Here is a 21,281-nt window from a genome sequence, read left to right on the forward strand (position 1 = left end):
GTCCGTCCCAGTGCTGCTTGTAAGAAGCCCTCAGAGATGTGCTCACTTCAAAATGACTGCTGTGATTACAGCTTTGCAGAGAAGCGCAGTAGTGAGTGCGAACAGCTAATTAGTTTTTGTAACTCTCTTTTGTTTGCTTTTGAAGACCCGAGTCCCTCGCTGGCTTGCCTGGCTCCTGTTCAGTGTCGTGACAATGTCAGCACGAGCGTGCGAAGCTCGTCTTACGCTTGGAGAGTTCAGACAGGTTTGGTTTCAGCACAGGTCTTGTCCCCGAGCTGTTCCAGCACTTTCCTCGCAGGAGGCGGTCGGTGTCAGAATAGGTTTGGCCCCGATACTTTGAATGAAACAGTTTTGAGGAGCAGATCTCCCACAGTTATGAGTTCAGTGGTGGGTTGACTGTCTTTTGTAGACGAAAAGGTCAGATCTGTTGCCTGGGTTATGTAGAAAGGTTTTGTTCTGGAACAGCCTGCTCCTGATCCGCTCCCGTCTCTGCTGAGCTGCCAGGCACTGGTCTAAACAGTGTTTTTCTCTCCTATGAGGTCTTCGTCGATCTGTGTTGGAGAGGTCACTTTTTCTTACATTTTCCTCATCGGTGAGTGTTGGTGAGTTTTCTTTTTAAGTTAAGTATGTTCATTTAAGGCTGGGAAGTTTTGAGTTCGGATCAGCAACTTGGACAAATTCAAAATGCCTGTGGCTTTGAGCCTGCCCTACTTGGAGTTTGGTTTTAATCGCAAGTTTTAACAAATTGAGTCTATTGAAAACATTCTCAGTGAAACACCCTCTTTTTTTTTTTCTCAGAAGCCGTTAGCTGTCTTCAAGAATCAATATTTTAATTGAAGCCATGATAAAAGCAGAGCAGCAGTGGTTGTTGTAAAGCTTAATTTATTAAACAGCCTTGTTTTTAATGCAAAAAAAATCTGTAAAGAAAAAAAAGCTATGCGCTTTAAAACTGTCAAAATAAAACATACAACTTTGAAGTCTTAAAATACTTTGGGAAATGCTGGATGTTTTTGACTGGTTATATGGAACAGCTGAACTGACTTAACTGGAACAAAATTAGAGGAACAAAGAGGTTTTGTTTCCAGAGTGTATTCTTTGCCCTTTGACAGTGCTGTCTGGCTCGCACGCCCCGGAGCAGGTCACTGTCAGCTTCCCTGCTTTGGTTAGACTTTCTACATAACCAGTCTGCTGGAACAACAGTAATATGCTTATAAAAGAGCAAAAATCACAGGAAGATTCAGGGGCAAGAGCAGAACTCGAACGTTCTGTAACTCTTGTGGTGGTTTTTTTTTTTTTGTTTGTTGAAGGAGGCTGAGTCTAATATTGATGTTTCCGCTTCTCCAGTGCCACATGTTAGTGCTGAGTTTGAGGATGCCACAGGCTAGCAGGGCTTTTCCTGGCTGGTGATTAGTGTTGCGTCCTATACAGTTGGACCTTCTCAACATGATCTCAAAGTAAGAGACTTGCCTTCTGCGGAAGATGCTCTGAAAGTCTCCCAGTGAACACTTCCCATGTACACAGCAGCTTTCATCAACAAAACGGTGAGATGGTTTCTGTGCTCTGTTCTTTATTTGGGACCATTTGCATGAAAACGGGCTCTCTGTAAAGTCTGTCTTCTGTTGGGGAAGGATAGACAGCAGAAGGAGATGAGCAGCTGAGAAACGGAGCTCTTGTTTCCATGCAAATATCCTATAAAGAACAAAAGAGGGTGAGAAGCATGCTCGGAGATGGGATCTGCTTTCCAAGCAGCAGCATCGGGTCCACGTGAATGTAATTTTTACACTGCTGTGCGCTGTGGGTCTCACGGGTGAGTCACAGATGCTGCTTTTGTTTGGAGCTTCTCTAGGGCTAAATCCTTGCTCTGTGTCTGGGAATTTTGCTCCTGACTTTGCTACACTAGAATAAGGCCTTTTAGGGTCTGTGGTTGATGTGATGTGAGTTACCTCTTCTTCCCAAGTCCCAGCTTGTGTAGGAGGTAGGATGCAAAACAACACAAAAATTGCCTCGTCTGCCTTCATGGTGTGCTTACTGTGGCTGGCTCTGTGGACCCTGGGGACATATTTCCCAGTCTTAAGGATTGCCCTGTGACTTCTTTCCCAGTCTGTTGGAGAGAGGTTATTTCTCTTTCGTTGGCACCTGAGGAAGGTATCAGATGGGAAGTCCTGCATCCCAGCTAAGACCACTAGCCAAACCCTTGTGAACAGCAGCCTCACTGGAGTCGCCTTGAGCTTGCAGCACTGCCATGCTTGAAGGCCTTTGGGAGGAGGAGGGACTGGAGATAGAGACAGCCCCATGGAGTATTTGAATTGGCATGGCAATGGCAAAGAACTCTTAGGAACTGATTGGCATGCACTGCAGCAAACAGTGGGGGTGATTTGAGACTCGGCTGCTCAGAGCTGCCTTTCCCTGAGGTGGAGGTTACTAGCTTGATGACACAGGTAGCAGGAGCAAGTGCCTGTTTCCCTCTTCTGTCACTGCCCTGAGCAAGGCAGAAACCTCTGTTCATCAGCCTTCACGTCCTTTTGACCTACGGATATTGAGTTAGTTGCCAGCCCGTGCACTGCCTGAGCAGACGCACACTGAATTTAGTAGCTTGCTTAGAAATAAGTGTCAGCAAGATGTCAGAGAGGTTAGTCTCATTACTAGATCTCATTAATTCTGTGGAATACCCTGTAGAGAATATATTAATATTCTTATTCTGTTGACATACATTAACATATATAATAGTCGTATAATTGTTACTAATAATTATGATAATAACAAGCTTCTTCTCATAGACAATCGTCAAAATGGATATTCAGATGTCCCTGTAGGTACTTTCGAACCACAGTGGATGGACAGGAAGGTGCTGGTGTGTGTACAGTGTGGTGAGAAGTGCTGTTTTTCTGCCTGGGAGTAGTGTGAACCTGGAGGCCAGATCTCACAGGTGCAGTCGAATGTGTTTATCTGTGCTGGTTGGTTGGGTCAGGCAGTTTGAGTCAGGAAGTTCTACACTTTTAGCTGGAAATTACTGTTCCCTGCCCTGGCATTTGCTGCCATTCAGCAGAAGCACAGTAATTTGATGGGTGCATGCTCCTATGCCGTTGCAGTGATGCAAAAGTGAAAGGACATGGCTTAAGTCACCTTCAGCCTCAAGTGTCAGTTTGGAGAAGCCCATTCTGCTTTGCCTTGCAGAAGGATCACCACCAGTGATAGTCTTATCTGGGGATGTCCTTTCTTAAAGCCCTCTCACTTCAGACTTTTCAGATCACTACCGTAAATGAGATAAAGCTCTTGGTTGTGCATGCTGTTAGCCTACTAGCCCAAATCTTGCCATGAGTTGTTACAGGAAACCAGAAGGTGCCTAGGTTTTAGATCATTAAAAGAACTCTAAGACACATGTAGCTCAAAAGATTCTGGATTAAAATGTGTCCTCCTGTTTCCTTAAATATAAAACCTGCTAACAGTCACATGGCGGCCCACAGCAATTACAATAGAAGGCTTGGCTCAAAGGGTACAGCTCCTCTGGGTTTATTGGAAAATAATACCCTGTGGCATATCTGAAAGCCAGATACAGGGTGACAAAGCAGTATGATTATGGCAAAGTGGTAATATTCAGGATTGTCCAAAGAAAGATTAGCTTTTCAATCTCTAGCTTTCAAATCTAGCTTTCAGTGATGCAAATTGTCAACCACTGTGTTGCAATAAGGAGTAGAAATAACTAAATATGAAGCGCTGACTTGTAAAAGGGGAGTCATCTAAAGTGCTTTGTGTTGCAAGATTTCGTGAAAATGGTTTTGAAATGTTCTGCTGCATTTACCTTACAGAGAGGCCAGTTCTGCCAGCTGGCAGGTGCTCTCGGCAGTGCATCATCCCGGAGATGTTCGGGGTGGAGCGTGTGCGCTAGAACATCCCGTCCGTCTCGCAGGGGTCAAAACAGGATTGTTTCCAGCAGTGCCTTTTTTTTTTTTTTAAAAAAAAAAATACATTTAAGAAAGGCTTTGTTCAGTGCAGGTATAAAAGCCTCCAGCTTGGCTTTCAGTGTCTTTTTTTGGGGTAGCAGTTCCAAATCACTGCCTTCCCTGGCAGGGGGATGGCTCTCTGAAATCTATCTTAAGGTTCCTGGTCTGTAGGATCAATGCAAGTTGTGTTCAGTGAATGTCCCTTTCACTAAGTTCGTATTATATGATATAAAAGACATTTTTCTTCTTTCCTAGTGTGACCCCGTTGTGCTGTGTTGTAGCTACCTTGTGTCAGGTGCCCAGTGTTACAGTCCTGTTTCCTTTATGAGTTACTCTTTCTGCTGCTTACCATTTTGGGTTTTTTTTGTGGGTTGTAGTTTTTTCTTTTTTTTTAATAGCCCACATTAAAGTTGCCTGCTCTTCGCAGCGAGCATCTTGGACTTGATTTTTATTTTGTGTTTGTGAAGCATCCAGTGCAATTTTGCCTTGATCTTCGAGCAAGACCACCCCAAGCGAAATAATGCAGCCTGCGGTCCTTATCCTGCTAAAGCTTAGAGGTTCTGATTTCCCTGGTTTTTGCCAAGACCCTGCTGGGCCGGGTCCAGAAAGTGAACTCAGACACCACCCAGCTTCTCCAGAACTTTGTTTCCAGCTTCAATCCTTGCATCCTCTTCCCTTAGTCTAATTAAAACCCGCTGTAACAAATGCTGTGAAGCCAGCTGCCGTGCTTTGGCAGGTAGCAAATGCAGGGCAGTGAAACCTCCAGCTAATCCATCCATGCTATGAAGTCATAAGAACCTTGTTAATTTTTAAAAAGCCCTTGATGCCCACTAATCCAAATCAATTTTCATTTCTTTCATAAAGTCGTGCTTCCATTTAGGCTTCGGCTAAGAATTACAGCTAATTTGTTCGATTTTATAACAGTATAATTGAAAAAGTGATTTTAATGTCCTGGCAACCATATTCCCTTTCTTTGGTTGTTAATGAAAGAATCCATTAAAGTTAAATGATTTGGGCACAGATTCAAGTTGAATCGCCTGAATATTCTAGGGGAGTGTTTCTTACCATCTGCTGCTCTGTCATTGGCGTTTGTGTTGTAAATGGGACCGAGAGAAGGACTTCACAGGTCTTGTTCGAAGCATTAAGCGTAAAATATCATTTTAATTTTCTGATCTCAGTGTAAATAGTGGAAATACTCAGGAGAGTTGGGGCTGTTCTGGTCCGCGGTATCCTGCGCTCATAAATATTGCTGCTGAGCTGCTCTTCCACATCCTTTTCAGGGGCTCTCATGGCTATTTGGATTGATTACAGTACATCATTCAGCAACGTGTTGTAAGTTCCTTTTAGTGACAGGCAAGACAACGGGAAGCGGAGCCTGTGAAGGGGAAAGCACACGTGATGGAGAGGTGTTTCTCCCGCCGCCTCGAGTCGCACTCGTTTCCGTCTGCTTGCAAACGGAGCAGTGTGTCCCAGTGCAGGGCTGGTGAGCGTGAACAGAGACAACTAATAAATTAGAGCAGCTGTTGTCATCACCTTCCGTCCTTGCGTATTGCCGCGGTGGGTGATTTAGGGCCCTTGAGCCAAGCTGACGCTTGGAAGCACAGGCCTCATATATATCCAAGGAAGGGCAGAGTCAACGGGCTCACATCCTCCTTTCCCTGTAACACGCTCTTCCTCTTTCCTTTGCTGCCGAGCTTTCTTGTCATAGAATCGTAGAATGGTTTGGGTGGGAAGGGACCTTCAAGATCATATTGTTCCACCACCTCTGCCACAGGCAGGGACACCTTCCGCTACACCAGTTTGCTCAAAGCCTCATCCAACCTGGCCTTGAACACTTCCAGGGATGGGGCATCCACAACTTCTCTGGGCAGCCTGTTCCAGTGCCTCACCACTATCAGAGTGAAAAATTTCTTCCTTATATCTAATCGAAATCTCCCCTCTTTCAGTTTAAAGCCGTTGCCCCTTGTCGTGTCACTACACACCATTGTCCAAAGCCCTTCTCCAGCTTTCTTGTAGCCCCTTTAGGTACTGGAAGGTGCTGGAAGGTCTCTCCGCAGCCTTCTCGTCTCCAGGCTGAACAGCCCCAACTCTCCCAGCCAGTCTCCACAGCAGAGGTGCTGCAGCCCTTGGATCATCTTTGTGGTCTTCTGTGGACCCGCTCCAGCATCTCCATGTCCTTCTTGTGTTGGGGACCCCAGAGCTGAACGCAGTATATTCCAGGTGGGGTCTCAGGAGAGCAGAGCAGAGGGGCAGAATCCCCTCCCTCGACCTGCTGCCCATGTTGCCCTGGATGCAACCCAGGACACGGCTGGATTTCTGGGCTGCCAGCGCACATCGCTGGCTCATGGTGAGCTTCTCATTGACCAGCAGTTCTTGCTGTTCTTGGTGACACACAGCATGGCTGACCTGCTGAGAAGCAAAATTTACAAGGAACTGGGCCGTGAAGTCCACTGGGGATGGCTCTGGTTCTCATTGGGTTTGAGCCCGTACCTTGGAGGTGGATGACTCTTTGGGTCCTCCGTCAAAGCTGGAAGCGAGGCCATCTCATTCAGGATGGCTCAAGCAGCCGTCCCCGCGTCGCGACCTCATGCTGCTTGTCACAGAGTTAATATTTACCCACTCAGCCAGGGTTACTTCCATCCTCCTTTCAACAGCCTTGCAATGTGAAAAAAAATAAAATTAGAGGTGGCATCTTGCTTTGGAAATTACAGAGCGTAGCCCAAGTTTCTGAAGGCCTATAAAACGAAGGAGGAGCAGGATATGCTCTGTCAGTTTGCTCCAGAGCTTTACACTGCATGTTGCATCTAAAATTTGAGCTGCAAAGGCTGAAGAATTGTCTGGTAGAGAGGATGGGGTTTGTTTGCTGGCAAGTTTGGTTGCTAGTTTCAGACCTGCAGTGAGGACACTGTTTCATTCCTCTGTGCATTGATTTTTCCCAAGGTTCAAAACTGAGTATGATACGTATTTTTTTTTCCCTGTAGGGTGGTGAGAAATTGACAGATGAAATATTCACTGTTGGAGCTGAAGATTATTCAATTCAATGTGTTTGTATCTTTGGAACATACAAAGCCTTTAACTGAGCGGAAAAGAGCTACAAAATATACTCAGAGTTTTAACTGTAGCCCACAGGTGAAGGATCTTTGTGTATTTTATCTGAAATATTAGTTTCTAGGTAAGTGACTATTCTCAAGAGGCTTAATACTGAAGCTTGTATCATATTGCATACTCTTAGCTTTCTCGGGCACGGAGAGATGAAAATATATCCTAAAAATATGCTAAACTTAAATAGTTCAAGTGCAAAAATAGGTAACGTTGTAACAGGGGATCTTGTTTCAGACTCTCCTGTGTTGTTTGCAGGTCAAACATTTGTATGTGATGCACGAAGTAAAATCAAGAACTTCTGCATCTAACAAAAGCAAAATGACCAGGTTTCCTTTCCATTCAGTGAAAAATGCAGGAAGTTGTTATGTGTTTAAATGCTGTCGGCGAAATCATGCAAATCTGAGCCAGTCATTTCAGTGGGATGTGGTCCTTTAAAATGGCAAATATCAGGCTCGTTCAGCTCGGACCGCTGCTCAGCAGCACAATTATAGTCACTGCAGCAAATGGGCCTTCTAATGTTAACACCAGCAGATAACAAAAATAGCATTTAATAACTTTCATTAGAGTTAGTGTTTCTAGGGCTTTGGGGCTTTGCTTTTTCAAATAATTTACATAATTTGCAGGTACAAGCTGCTATGCCAGACTGTCCATCTGATTCTCTCTCTGATCAGAGCATATTAATGCACTTGTTTGATGGTCTGTTACCAATAATTACCTTGGATTGCATTAGGAGCATTTCCAACATTGCAGCTGGTCTGTATTTTTCACTAAGTGTATTTCAGGGCCCAATTACAGGACTCTGATGTGTTATTGTTCCAGTGTGCTTGTTCAAGCTTGTAATTTTAATATGCCTCTACACTGTAAATTTATGAATGCAAACCCAGGGCTCTGTCCTGAGTTCCCTGTGCTTGCAGCAGCTTCTGCAGAGATCGTCTCAGCTGTTCCTCATGGGCTTTTCAAGAAGGGAAAGATGACAGCTAGGAGATGGAGGCTTCCTCAGAGATGTTTCTAGAGCAAAGACTGAGGTTCACTGTGCTTGGCGTGGAGCAGGTGGGGAAGGGACAGAAACAGCTCAGCCTTCCCTGGGATGGGCAGTGTGGGGAATTGTGAAGCGATTTGGGTGTTTAAGTCATTTTGGCACTTTAACTAAGTGTCCTTTGACGCGAGGGAGGCTAGTGCTGATGTTACTGTACACAGGGACAGCTTTCCCTATTCTGCTGTCAGTAGTGCATGACACCCTGAGGAGAGGACCTGAAAAAAGCTGAGTTTAACAAGGCTAGATTTTGGCCTGCTCTAGACTTCAGCTGCTGTTTCAGCAGGAGAGGGGTCAGAGAGGAGAAAACACAAAGGCTTAACCTTCGTGAAAGAGTCAAGCACTTTACTGTTACGATTGCCATTGCCAATGCAACACAATGAATAAATTATTACTGTTATTGATTTGTTTCATCTTTCTGGACCATTTGTTTGCAGGGCATACATCAGAATAACACACATCTCAATGAAACTGGACTCAATCCTCAGAGCTGGTTTTGTGTTTATCCCTATCTGGTAGGCATCATCTATAGATACAGATAAGATGCTTGGGCAAACCTGATGCTTGTGCAGAAGCATGAGAGTACTTAGTCCTTCCTAGAACTCAGCTGGTACTTTACTGGGTTGGAGTCTCCAGAGTTACATCAGCCATGGGTTGGTGGCTGAAATGAGCAGCTGCAGTTGGCATCAGTGTTAGGGGCATCAGAAATGTCTTTAAAAATACTTAGACAAGGACCTTTTCAGATGTTTTTTTTTCCCTTGATGCCTGGTATGTTATATTTATACACAAAGACATTCATTTATCCAGGGCTTTGGCAGCCTTTGCTTTTATCTAAGTGAGCCTAGTCATTAACCTATTTACCTTAATTACAGCTTTAGATAATATCACGCTTTTCAGGTGTGGCCTATAAACAGTGATGTGGCATTGCATGTGTTTTAGATAATGTTTCTTTCATGCCATTCCTTCTGCTGCCTTGTTTTTAACTAGGGGTTTGTACAGAACAAAGAGAAGAGGCTCTTGCCCAGCATCATTCTTCAGGGAGCGCTGCGTTTGGAGCATGCTACAACAAATCAATAAATTGTGATTAATTTAACTTTTAAATGGAAGGGCTTTGTATACATGTGAAAATATAATAATGGACCACGATGAAGTGAATGGGTTGGATCAATGTCCCAAAGCCACAAAGCCTCTTAAAGATTTGTTAGATGCAAAGATCCTTATAATTAAGTGAAGCAGAGCTGTAGGAAGAGGGTATGTTTGTGCTGGCAGCGTACTCGCTCCACTGATCTTGTTGCAGTAACTGGGCTCCCTTTTGACCTTTCCAGGGATGCACAGCTCACCTGCTTGGACAAATGCAGTCGGTGGGACTCAAGTATGTTTGCTTCCATGTGACACTTTGCTCAGAAAGGCGTTCAGACCATGACTCTTCTAAAGCTTTAGAGCAATACAGGTCATCCTGAGAGCATATTATAAAGTATTTAGGTCTAAAATGCAGTTCTAGAGCTGTCTGTGGCTGTTAATACTGGCCTAGGCTATGGGATGGCCAAGCCTGTGCGCAACAGCCAGCTCCAGGGCATTTCCACTGGACTGTGTGTGGATGGAGCTGAGCTTGCGCTGCCAGTGCTTGTCCTGAGTCCTGGTGTGTCCCAGTACACATCACGTACACCGTCACGATCCCGAGCCCAAGCTGGGGGCTGACTGTGACACTGCACGCTCCTCCCCTGCAGCTGGGTCTGTGCAGGGAGCAGGGGGGCGATCGCTCCTGGCATCATACCCCAGCCCTTGACACGGGGACAGTGTTGACAATCTCTGAGTGCAGTCTCTTGCTGCACGCAGTGCCAGTCCAGCACCCAGCTGCTCCTGAAAGGCTGGGATCTACTTAGTGACAGGGAATGATCTGAGAGTCCCTTGCTGCCAGCTGGATAAATATTCCTGCAGCAGTGGGAGATGCTGCATTATTAAATAAACCATCTAGCTTGCATATATGCAGGATTAGAATAAGACCTGCTTCCCACTGGTGAGTGCTGCTCAGTGCTGGAACCGCTCTGCTGTGCGTGGATCTCAAGTGTTAATAAAATGGTCTTTCCAGCAGCCCTGGAGACACTTTTAGGAGCCTTCTGTTCCAGAGAGGCTAAGCGCAGGCTGAAGGTGTAACTTTCTTATTCTTTGCTAGTTCGTGTTGCCATTACAAGGCGGAAAGTTGCAGTAACATCTGGTAACTGGGAAGGGAATATAGGGATCTTGACCCCTCCATCTCACAAGCATCATTACGATTGAGTGGAAGGATGTTTCCTGTTTTACTGTGCCATGAGGAGGCTGAGGACCTGATGCACAAGGGGGTTTAGGTGCCCAGCTCATCTTTCAGCCTCTTGTTCTGTAGAGATCATGAGAGTCTGGTGCTCCGACGCCAGATCTCCTCTGGTTCTGCTTTCAGCACTGGTGTTGCTGAGCAGCCAGAATGCAGACTTCGTCAGACACCTCCGTCCAGATTTCTTTCTGGGTCACCACTTGCCAAGTGCAGTTGCCCTAAAAACAGGCTGAGACCAAGCTATTGACTTTTAATTGTCAATGCATAAAGTTGCCAAGAAGAAAGAGGGCTTTGTGTTGCTTTAATGAGGACACACTGAAGTATAGTCGCTCGTTGAATGAGACAATGAGAACGTAAAGATTTTCTACAGCTTTAAGAGCATCTTAAGAGCATCAGCAGAAGGTTACATTGAGCAGAACAATGGCACAGTAGCTGGCTTGCTGAGAGGTAGGAAAAACCTTTGGAAGTAGTAACTCCACTTTTCTTCAGTGCTGTTCACTCCCGATTAAATGAGATTAATTGTGCTGTTGAGTTCCATGAGTTCAGCATCCAAAATAAATACATAAATTAAGACAGGCGACAGTGCAGAGGCTCAACTGCAGTTTGAATTCCTGCCACCTCCTGTGGGATGTGGAGGGGAGAAAGGAGCCCTTTCCTTTTACCATCTGATATCCCGCAGAACACACACGACGACCGCACGCTCTGCTCGCCTCGCCTGAGCCGCTTTCCTTGCTCCTGGGAAGGTTTTCTTTGGCTGGAGCTCTGCAAGGTGCACAAGCCAGTTCCAAAGTGCCAGATGTGTGCGGAATAGGAAACGCGCTGGCTGGGCTCCAGGCTGTGGGACCTGCAGCACAACAGCGTCTCCCCAGGAAAATCTCTGGCTGCCAAGAACTAGAAGTGATGTCAGCTCTGGAAGTGTGTCAGATTAGAAACCCTTGTACTTTGCTCTCTGCGAAGTATTCATCTCCCAAGGCCTGGGCTGTAACGGGTCCTGTCTGGCTCGGTGCAAATTTATTTGTTTTGGGCTGGAAGCGTTTGAGGGTTTTCGTGGGAAGGCACTGGAAGCTGTCAGTGGTTTAGCTGCTTTGGGTTGGGTCCCGTCCTTGGGCTGATCCTGGGGCCTCACCCAGCTGTGCTAAAGATGGGCCTTCCCTGCCCTGAAGTGAAGGTCCAAGCCTTGTAATTGCCAGGCTGGATGTTTGTAGGAAGGGACTGGGATTTGTAGGAATGATTGTACCTTAGGATCTTGTATGTGCCTAAATCTCTTTGTCTTCCCGCAGCTGAATCAGTTTATTGAAGAGAAGACAGTACATTTCCCTCAAATCCTACCTTTCTGTCTGCCTTGAGGACAGCCCCTTTGGGTGGTGGCTTGGTTGGTGACAAGGTTGTGGCTGTGATGGAGAGCTACTGGGGTTGTCCTCACACCAGCTGGAGAAGAGCCTGAGCTGTGCTGCGTAACTGGGATGGGTTTCTCTGCTGAGGTTATGACAGAGCTGTGTTGGAGCTGGGATATAGGCTGGTTGGCTGTACCAGCATGACAGCACTGCATGGCCACGTGGTGACGTGCCGTGCAGGAGCAGGCAGTGAGCTTTCTCATGGACCTTACTCAAGGATTGTGGATCAGCTCATTCCAGTTGTTCTCAGTGCTGTACAAAAATTAGAGTCATAGATATGCCTGTAAGCTTACCCAGAAATGCATCCCTTTTGGTTGCAAATCCCTTTTCCTTGCAAAACATGCCTGTGTGTTTTGTTTTTAAAGTAATTACTGAAACACAACTCCTCCTCTGAACAAAGCCATTTGTCTCCTGTTGAACAGTAACCTTTTATTTGCTCGTGCTGTGTAACAGAGCTCAAGGACATGTTTACTGCTGATAGCCAAAATTTCACCAGAACAAGCATCTCCCTTGTCTAGGTCTTTCCTCCTCAATTTAAGTGGTTAAATCCCAGGGAAGGGAAAGAACCCTATATACAAGGAGACAAGTGGGGTTTTGTGCTCTTCTCAGCCATGGAGTGCAAGCTCCCAACAGATCTATGGGCTTGGATATTGCGTGTCTTGGATGTGAAAACACTTGGTCTTGCCTCTGACCAAGTAAGTGCATTGTCCCAAATCTGTCAAACCTTGCTGTGTTGCCAGCTCACGCTTCACCTGGTTATTTATAGTTTTGAAATTACAAAAACAAGAAAATGGATTCTTTTTCTCCTTTGCTCAGTGGTACGTTGGGCTAATCCTGCCTCCGTTTGATGTAGGGGAGAGGAGATAATAGGAATGGTTTTGGCTGTGCGTTGAGAAGTGCAGTTCGGGAAAGGAGATATTGGCTGGTTTAACGTGGATTTTCAGATGTGTGCTTTGTATCTGGAATCAAGCCCGCTGCTGGCGGGGGCTGCGCTCCAGTGGAGGGCAGAGGACAGCTTTGTGCCTTGAAGGTTTTACAACCTTGGTCATCCGGAACGCCCTGGGTTTTATGCCATTCAGCAGGAAACTTTGTTTACTTCACTGGACCTGGACACCAGTTGACGGCTGGCTGATGGAAGTGAGGAATTAGATGAGAGAAAACCAACATTTTTCTCCTGGGCTGTTTTTGTGCATAATGTAGCCCATGGTTTAGCAATGCGGGAGAGAGTGAAAAAAACCCTGTGGAGCCTGGGTCAGAAAATGTAATTTTCGTGGAACAAAATGCTTTTAACTTGCTGCATCAAAGACCTGCCGTTTCAGGGCATGCTCTACATTTTGATACTTCTGCATTCCCCCAGAACTCTGTGTATGTGAATGCACATATATGTGGTATACATCTCCATGTAAGTGTGTATTTGCATATACATTTACGGTCTCAAAGCCACTACTGTCTGCCTTGGCATAGCTCAGCAGTTTGCTGGTCTTAGTGAAGTTTAGTATGAACTCTGCTGGTTACCTGGGACTGGACAGGCACAGTCTGTGCTGTTCCTCTCTCCTTGCAACTCATCACTCTGCTTTTGGCCCCTTTTCCCCCAGAGAAGTATTTTGAGATGTTCTCAGTTGTGTTGGGGCATCTCTGAGTAGTTGGTAGACGGACAGTTTTGTGTGCTGTGATGTAAAAGCCTTCTTGGCATGGATACGTGATGTTGCCTACCGTAGGCCAATGCTGTACAGAGTTCCCTAGCCTCAATTTTAAGATCCGTGAGCTGAAAACTTCCACTTCTGCCAGGCTTTAATGCTGGAAGCTACATCCAGGAGGAGCCAAAGGCAAAAAGCTCTCCAGCTCCAAAGCACAGATCTGTAGCTGAAACACCTGCCTTGAACTGGTATATGGAAAGACTCGGAAGCCCACCACCGTGTTGTTACCCGTGTCCACTGGAGTAGATGTGTGTGCTGTGTGAGGCAAGTGGCTGTTCTGGGTAGTCTTCACTACGTTCCTTACAGCATGACCTCAGGCAGGTGAGAGGGTGAAGGTGAGCAGGAGGTGCACGAGCGCGTGGCTTTGTGTTTAAACAGGGTCGTATCCATTTCTGTCACTATGCGGTGAAGAATGGAGGTTGGAAATAGTCGGCAGCTTCTGTAAGCACTTAACATTCCTGATTTCATTTGTCTTTGATCTCACCAGGAGTAATTTTACTCTCTTCTGATCCTTTCCCTGGAAGGGGCTTTTATCTCATTGTCAGGCTTGCTAATTTAGTGCGGTGTTTTGAACCAGACCTCCTCCTACATTTCCAGAGCCTTGAAGGTATTTTTTCCTTAATCGGGGAGTGTTTATACAGTTCTTTGAACATCTTGGGACAAGAGTCGTAGTGGGGCGTTTTGCAAGCCAAGTCCGGGTCCTGGGCCCTGCTCCTTGTATGTGCAAAGGGTCTGTCCCCAAAAATTTGCAGTATTTTGTGGCCAAAGGGGCATGAAAGAGGGCTGGATGATTCGGGGCAGGTCTGTGCTTACCTACTAGAGCAGCCTGGTGTCAGTTAAGGGGTTCGTTTGCCCAGCTGGAAGCGTTAAATAATGGACAGTGATGGGTTGTCACATGTGTTTGGCCTTGTCGTGGTCTTCTGCTAGGTGCTCAGTTTGAGCCTCGAGGGTTGTGAGTACATCTGGGTTTTTACGTGACTTTTTGGTCTAGAAGCACTTTTGGTGCTCCTGAAATAAAAGGCAATGGTTTGAGTACGATCACGAGCTCTCCTCATCGCATGGAGCCTGCATCACTTGGCAAGGCAGTAGACACTTGGAAGTAGAAACACATTGAGACCCTGGAGGTTGGCTGCTTGTAAATGGTTTCTGCTGTTACTGGATGGATGATGTGGTGGGAACAGGTTTCCAGCAAAGGAATGACTATTGCTCTTTAAAGATGTTGTGCAATTTTGTGTTTACTGGTGTGAAGGCATGAAAGAAAGCAACGTCCTCCTGTCAATAGCCAGTGGGATGGTATTGTCATGACCAGCTCAAGTGCACCAGATATTAAAGACAGAAACAGAACACTGGTTGCTCATGGAGGATTTATTGCTTCTGGTGAGTGTGGTCCCAGGCTGTGGCAGATCCCGTTTCAAATGCAGTTCCCTCCAATGGTCATTTCTCCTCTCTTGATACGGAAGAGATACACCTGAACCAGGCTGGCAGGCCTGGCAGATGGGTGAGCTCTGCAGTCTGGCACTGAGTTTTGTAACTGGCCCCTTTTGCTCTGACATACCAGCCAGAAGCTTGGATGCAGGTAGGTTTTGACTTTTGGGAAAAGAACTGTGTGATATTTAGAGGTGTAGAAACCATCATCACATGCTTTTAGAAAGCAAATACTACTGCTGTGGTGCAAAATATGGAGCTGTCTGTTCTGACTCCACTGCAAGGAGTACGATTTTTAAGGGATTTGAAGGGATTGAAGTTTGAGAGGCTGATAATTGCTTCTTACCGGCCTGTGCCGGCGTGGGAAGCTGCACTGCAGATCTCTGCTCTATTCCTGGCTGCCAGAGCCAGCCAGCTGTCCCCTCGTGCTTCACCTTTCAAAGAGGAGGAGTATTTTCAGCGAAATGCCGTTTTAATTGCTGTCTGAAGAGAACAGAAAATGGGACAGATATACGGGCTGTTTCCCTGAGTGATGAACAGCAGTGCCTGGAGTGGAGCAGGAGCCCATGGAGAATCCGGAGGCAGGACAACAGCCCGTGTGTGCGGTGGCTGGGGACATGTGGGATGCCTGGCATGCAGAGCCAGCTGGTTCCACCTCACTGTGCCCACCCAGCCCCACTGCGTTACGGGAGGGTCAGTGTTGAAGGAGAGTTAAGAGCAGGCATAGGCAGCGTTGGTGCCCATAGTGCCCATAGTGCTGGTGCTGCACAAGAGCCCTCTGAGACATGTTGATGTGTCGCTGCTGGTGGTGACGTGTAAAGGAGGAGACAAGGAGAAAGATGCAGAGAGAAAGCTGGAGCGTTGGTGAAGGGGACTGACCTGTGACCTGTGTTAATTCCTGATCTCCTGAGTTTCTACTGGTGCTTCCAAAGACAACAAATTTAAGGAAAGCCAGAGGATTAAGGCTTTAACCAACAAAGTTTTCAACATCTTTTGAAATAAGCTCTGTGTCAGGTACCTCAGCCTTTGCCTTAGCAGCCCTCTCTCCCTGGAGGTGGTGTAGACACACCAGCCAAGTCCCTTGTGCCGTGTTGCTGTGGGGAGATCCCTTCAGAGAAAGGTCTGGGTTGCTGCTTCTCCGTGGATGGGGGTTCTCACGGCAGCACTGGGGCTCCGAGTGTGCCTCCTGTCCTTAGCTCAGCTGGGTTTTGCCCAGCCCCAGGCTGTTAAACCTCTCCTGTGTTTGGCCGTGTCACCGTCTGCGCATGTGTTTGCTGGTAACTTGCTCTGTGCTTAATTTCTCCCTATTTCATACAATTTTTTTGCACCAGCTGTCTTGGATGGAAACCTTTTGATGGCAGTGTCTTTCCAGAGCATTTGGACCAGCCTTTCAGCTTCATGTTCCCCTACTTCTAGCCTCCTGTGGAGCCAGTGAGTGAGTTTTATAGCTTGCTGTGATGCTCAAAGGACTAATCTTCCGTAGGAGACCTGAACGGGCAGAATTGCCCTTACAGGAGGCCATTTGGTGACAGTCCCTCTGTAGTGGCATTCCTCAGCTTGCTCCCTGGCCTGAGGGCGCCGGGCAGCAAGGAACCTGCTGGGGCTGTACTGGCTGACAAAACCAGGAATTGCATTGCCGTGCGTGTGCTGGGAGCGCGATGGTGTCTGCTGCTTCTCACTGTACCTCCTTCCTGCTCCCACTGTGAGTTTGCAGCCCAATGGAAGCATCCGTGCAGGGAAATCCCAAATCCAAGGATTCGCAGGCGGCTCCATGTCGGCAGTAGCTCCTGTTTTGTCATGGACTACAGTGCCTGGCTGTTGTGCTGGCTGCGTAGCATGGTGTGAAACGGACATCTCCGCCTCCTGCTGGGGTTTGGCTTTGGGGCCTGGGAGATTGTCACCTGGATGTCCTAATGAAGATGAAGGTGCTTGGGGCAGGGTGTGTTCTGTCCCGTAATGATGGCAATCAACAGGCAGGGCACGGGCAGGATTCTTGTGTAGCCTCCTCGTCGCCAAAGGGACATAGCTGGCCAACATCAAGTCTCGGGGGTGGTTCTGCAAACTGGCAATGATGGCAAACCTGACAAATTCCCATCCCCATGGGCTTGATCAGCACCGAATCAGCCCATTGCATGGGCAGGGTTAGGCCCTTCCTTCCAGGGCACCTGCAGTTTCCGGCACACGCCTTGAAAGAATTCCATCTCCCTGCATGTGTAATTTTGCGTGTCATTGCCCCTAATTGCATGCTTAACACACACTCTTTTAAAATGTAGCCCTTTTATCAGCAGTAGGTAGTAGCAGGTTTAATAGGGTGTTTGAATTCCTATAAAATTAATCTGTAGCCTTCTGCGATAGGAGACGGGCAGGGAGCCATGTGGTTCATATCCAGTGTTGATAAACTTGTTATAGAGGCAGGAAACATTTCTGATTGGAGCAGTGACAAAATAATTTGGAGCAGAGCCATAAAAAGAGTGGATGGTGATGGTTTGAGCACAGCAGAGATTGAAATTGCTGGTGTGTGGAAGCAGCGCTGCCAGCTAACATTGACTTAGTGTCTCCGGAGAACTCTAACGGCAAATGCATTTTATTAATGGCAATATTCTTTTAGGAAATGCTGAGCCTTGTTTCCGAGGTGGAGCTCTCCTATGAGTATGTGGGTTTGGAAATCGGCCAGACCGAGACCGGTTCAGCTCACTGCTGGTCACTGCTCTGGCCGCTGGCTGCAGCAGGCAGGTTGCCTAAGGGTTTGTTCTGGGTAAGACATGCTGTGATTGCCTGTTTGCAGCTGGAATGTCCTTTCTCTTCTAGTGGGGAAAATGCATCCATCCGTTCTTATTTTGGATTCAGCTATATGGGATAAAACACTCCGAGAGAGCAGGTCACGTTTTCAGCCATTCTTTTGGCTTTGCTTTGAAATGAGTCTCCCAGTACATGAACTTCAGCAGCAGGCGCTGCGTTTCTGGATTCCCAGCTGGGCTAAGCTTTTACTGCCATTTCACCCTGAGGGTTTTGTAACCTATCCTGCGTCTCCTCTGAAGGAGTTTGCTGCTTTGCTGTCTAGATCTTGGAACCTTGGCCTGGACTTCTGGTTGCTTGCCTGGGATTTCTGACCATGACTGTGCTCCACCATCAATCGCTATGGCAGCTGCAGGCTGGAGTGGGACTTGTGGAGTGCACTGCTCCAACCAAGTTGTGTTTGCTGACATTGGGGTACCAGGCTGGGCTGGAACGTCTTTGCTTGTGCTTAGCTGTCTCGTGGAAGTTGGTCAAAGCTCAAAGTTGGAAGTTGGAAGCCTCAAAGGAGGCTCTGGTATGCTGGCAGGTGAAGGGGAGCCCTCAGTTCTCCTGGGCAGCTGTGGCAGGGGAAGAAGAGGTTGGGGCCGTTGCTGCATCTCATGTGCCTGCTGTTGCTGTCACTTCACCTTCTTCCAGTTGTTCTTCTCTACTTAAGTCCAGCATGGAAAGAGCAAGTGTGGGTAGAAGGGGTGGCTGCTGGGCACCATTGTGTGTGGCAGAGGTGGTGCAGATTGTGCTTGCCAGCCCCAAGGATGTGTGATGGAGAATGTAGTACACAAGTGTAATAACAGGAGGTGCTGGTCACCTAACAGGGCTGAATTTCACCTGTTATCTCCACCCACACTCATGGAGAACTGTTCTTCCTTCACTGTGTAAAACTGGGATGTGATTAACCAAGGAAAGCAACCCCCACAGCAATGCTGTCTTTTCTTTGCAGGGAGGCTGTTGGAAGGGGATTCTCTGGAGCTGAGCTGTAGTGCTGGTCCTGCAAAGGTGATACTGGAGCCAAACCAAGTCGTGGTTTTGGACTGTAACCTGGCCCCTGCTGAGCAGGTGATCAATATCACATGGAAGAAGAATGGATTTCCGTTAGTGGAGCAGGAACATCTCCACGTGCTTCCAAACGGATCACTCTTCATCTCATCCCAGGCTGTGGCAAAGGACAGTAAATATCCTGAGAGGGCTGATGCTGAGGGTAATTACTCCTGCGTGTCTCACAGCTCCCTAGGGGCTGTCACCAGTCAAACGGCCGCAGTCAGATTTTCAAGTAAGTGTTGGGGGTTTTTTGTTGATTTTCTTTTTTTCCCTTCCTGGTGTTTATATGGACGATCTGCCTCCCAGAGAGTTTGAGATAAAGTGTCTATGAAGTGAAATTCTATTAATGATGTCTAGGTGGGATTTGGGATAGTCCACAAATAAGCAGTGGTGTCTTTCTGTTATCCCGCTGTTAACATCCTGTGTAACTCTCCCAGGTAAGTGCCATCAGCCATGAATTAAAAGCAGGACCCTCGTCACTCTCCAAAAGACAGTGCTTGTTTTTGCAGAGAACTCGACACTTCCCAGCCCTGAGTGCAGCACCCTCTGCCTGGGGAGGTGGCTGTGGAGGTCTGGCTATGACAGCTCTGGCTCTCCTGGCCAAGGCTATGCTGGGCTTGTTGCCCCAGTGACACAGATGAGATCTGTCCTAGATCTGTGAGCACTGGCTGAAGCTAAGGGGCTGGGTGATGGAGAAGTGGTTGGGAGAAAGCCCCCGTTGCCCTTCTTCTGCTGAGTCTCCTCTGGATGGTGTGTGCAGGAATGCACCCACATTACTTGCGTGGGGATGGCTGAGATTCTCCCCTCCCACAGACACCAAGCTGGACCATGGCATTGGACTTGTGCTTCCAAGCAGCCTTCTACCATTGTCCCTTTCTGTGTCTGCCAAACCTTGTCAGGCTCCCGCAGCTGGCCAAGACACAGAGCCTCTGGCCCCATGTCTGCCTGTCCTCTCCTCTCTGATGGAGGTTACTGGGTTGTTCTTGTCCTCCAGTTTCCAGTGGTGCATTTGAGTGGTGTTGGCAGTGTCAGAACTGCAAAAGGCAGAGTTTGAACTGAAATGGGCAGGCAGAGCAGGGTAACCTTTTCTGACACCTTTTTGCTAATCTGAAGGTTCCACTCCTGCAATCCCAGTTCTTGGTGCTGGGCCTGAAGAGCTGGGTCCAGTGCTTATCAGGAGTCAATCAAATACCTTTCCAGCCTGCCCTGCTGTGGCAGGGTGGTCTGGTCTTGCAAGGACTTGGGAAAGGTCTTTTGTAAGGATCCGAGAGCAAGTTCAACTGGAAAGCTGCAGGGAGGAGGTCATAGCCCTGAGCAGAAAGGACAGCAGCTCTGGGAACAGGCTCTAGGGCTCACACACTGGATTTGGCCATGCACATCAGCTCAGCTGCCTCCAGGTCACCGTCGATCTCTTCTGGGTGCCCTGGTGAATAGTCAGTGCAATTTGGGAAGGAGCGTGGAAGGGGACTTGGGGAGTTGGATGCTGTGCAAGGAGTGGTGAGAGGAGGGCAGAACCAGGCAGCTGAAGCTTCCTCAGTAGCTGGTAAATGCTAGATGTTTTTGAGCAAATCATGAGCAAAATGGCTTTGCTCAGATGTTCCCGCAGATGGAATTTACCCCATCTCAGCGTGGTGCAGATCTCTGAACTCCAGAGGAAGCTCTGGACAATGGAGAGCAGTGCAGAGGCTGGGATAGACGGCTGGTTACATGACAAGGAGCCGGCGGCTCCACTTGGTGTCTGTCTTGTGAGGTGGATATCTCTTTGTATGGAAGAGATGAAAGAAAGGGCTCTTCAGGCTGCTTTTCCTTTCAGTCTCTGGGAACAATGCACCAAGATCTGAACCCGTGAATCTTTGTGCGACGTTCAAGAATAAAATTCCTTTGTATTCAGGAGTGGATCCTGGAGCTATTTTAAGTGTGTGAGTGCCAACAAATGATTCCTTGACCTGCCAAACAAGTGAGGTTAGAAAATAATGCAAATACAGTGGCACTTGTCTCTGGTACAGTGACTTACGTGAATGTTGGTGAATGCAGCTGCACAGCACACCAAGAGACACGGGCCTGAGATGCATTTCCAATCTAGAGAAATCAGGGCCGAGGTGCTTTTGCACTTGCTCAGAGCTGTGATAGGTGAAGATGGAGAGTGGATGTCCTGAAACTCACTTCACACCATGATGTATTTAACCTCTGGTAGCCCAAGCAGGAGGGCCTACGTCTGGCCAAGCGTGTGTTTCAGTTTGTGAGCACTGCTGCAGAAATCAGAACTCCTGATGGCAGGTGAAGCTTCTGCCAGATCAGGGGAAAAGTCTGAATTTTGCAACATGTCCTCCTTTTCTGCTCAGAATACGTTTGGTGTGCAACACCCACAGATTGCAGGTCACCCATCCCTCCTGTCCCTGCCTTTCCACAGCGGTTTGCAGTGCCAAATAAATAGCTGGTCCCAGTATTTCATTAAATAAAGGGAGTCCTGAGGCTCTCACAAGGGTGCTGTGAAGATGAAGTGAGGGATCCTGCACGCAGATATTGTCTGGGGAGGTGGGAGACCTGGAG

The 21,281-nt window shown here is 47.5% G+C and overlaps 1 protein-coding gene across 1 annotated transcript in view; it reads left to right on the top strand.

The window, feature by feature from the left end:
* Nucleotides 1-21,281, top strand: part of IGDCC4 (immunoglobulin superfamily DCC subclass member 4) — a 94,377-nt gene that overhangs the window by 16,576 nt on the left and 56,520 nt on the right. The window contains exon 2 of the mRNA XM_086620245.1: nucleotides 18,634-18,963. Within this exon, the coding sequence (XP_086476371.1) occupies nucleotides 18,634-18,963 (330 nt within the window). The remainder of the gene's footprint in view (nucleotides 1-18,633; nucleotides 18,964-21,281) is intronic.

Source organism: Tauraco erythrolophus, chromosome 14, assembly GCF_009769465.1.
Source record: "Tauraco erythrolophus isolate bTauEry1 chromosome 14, bTauEry1.pri, whole genome shotgun sequence".
In the NCBI taxonomy this organism is placed as follows: Eukaryota; Metazoa; Chordata; class Aves; order Musophagiformes; family Musophagidae; genus Tauraco; species Tauraco erythrolophus.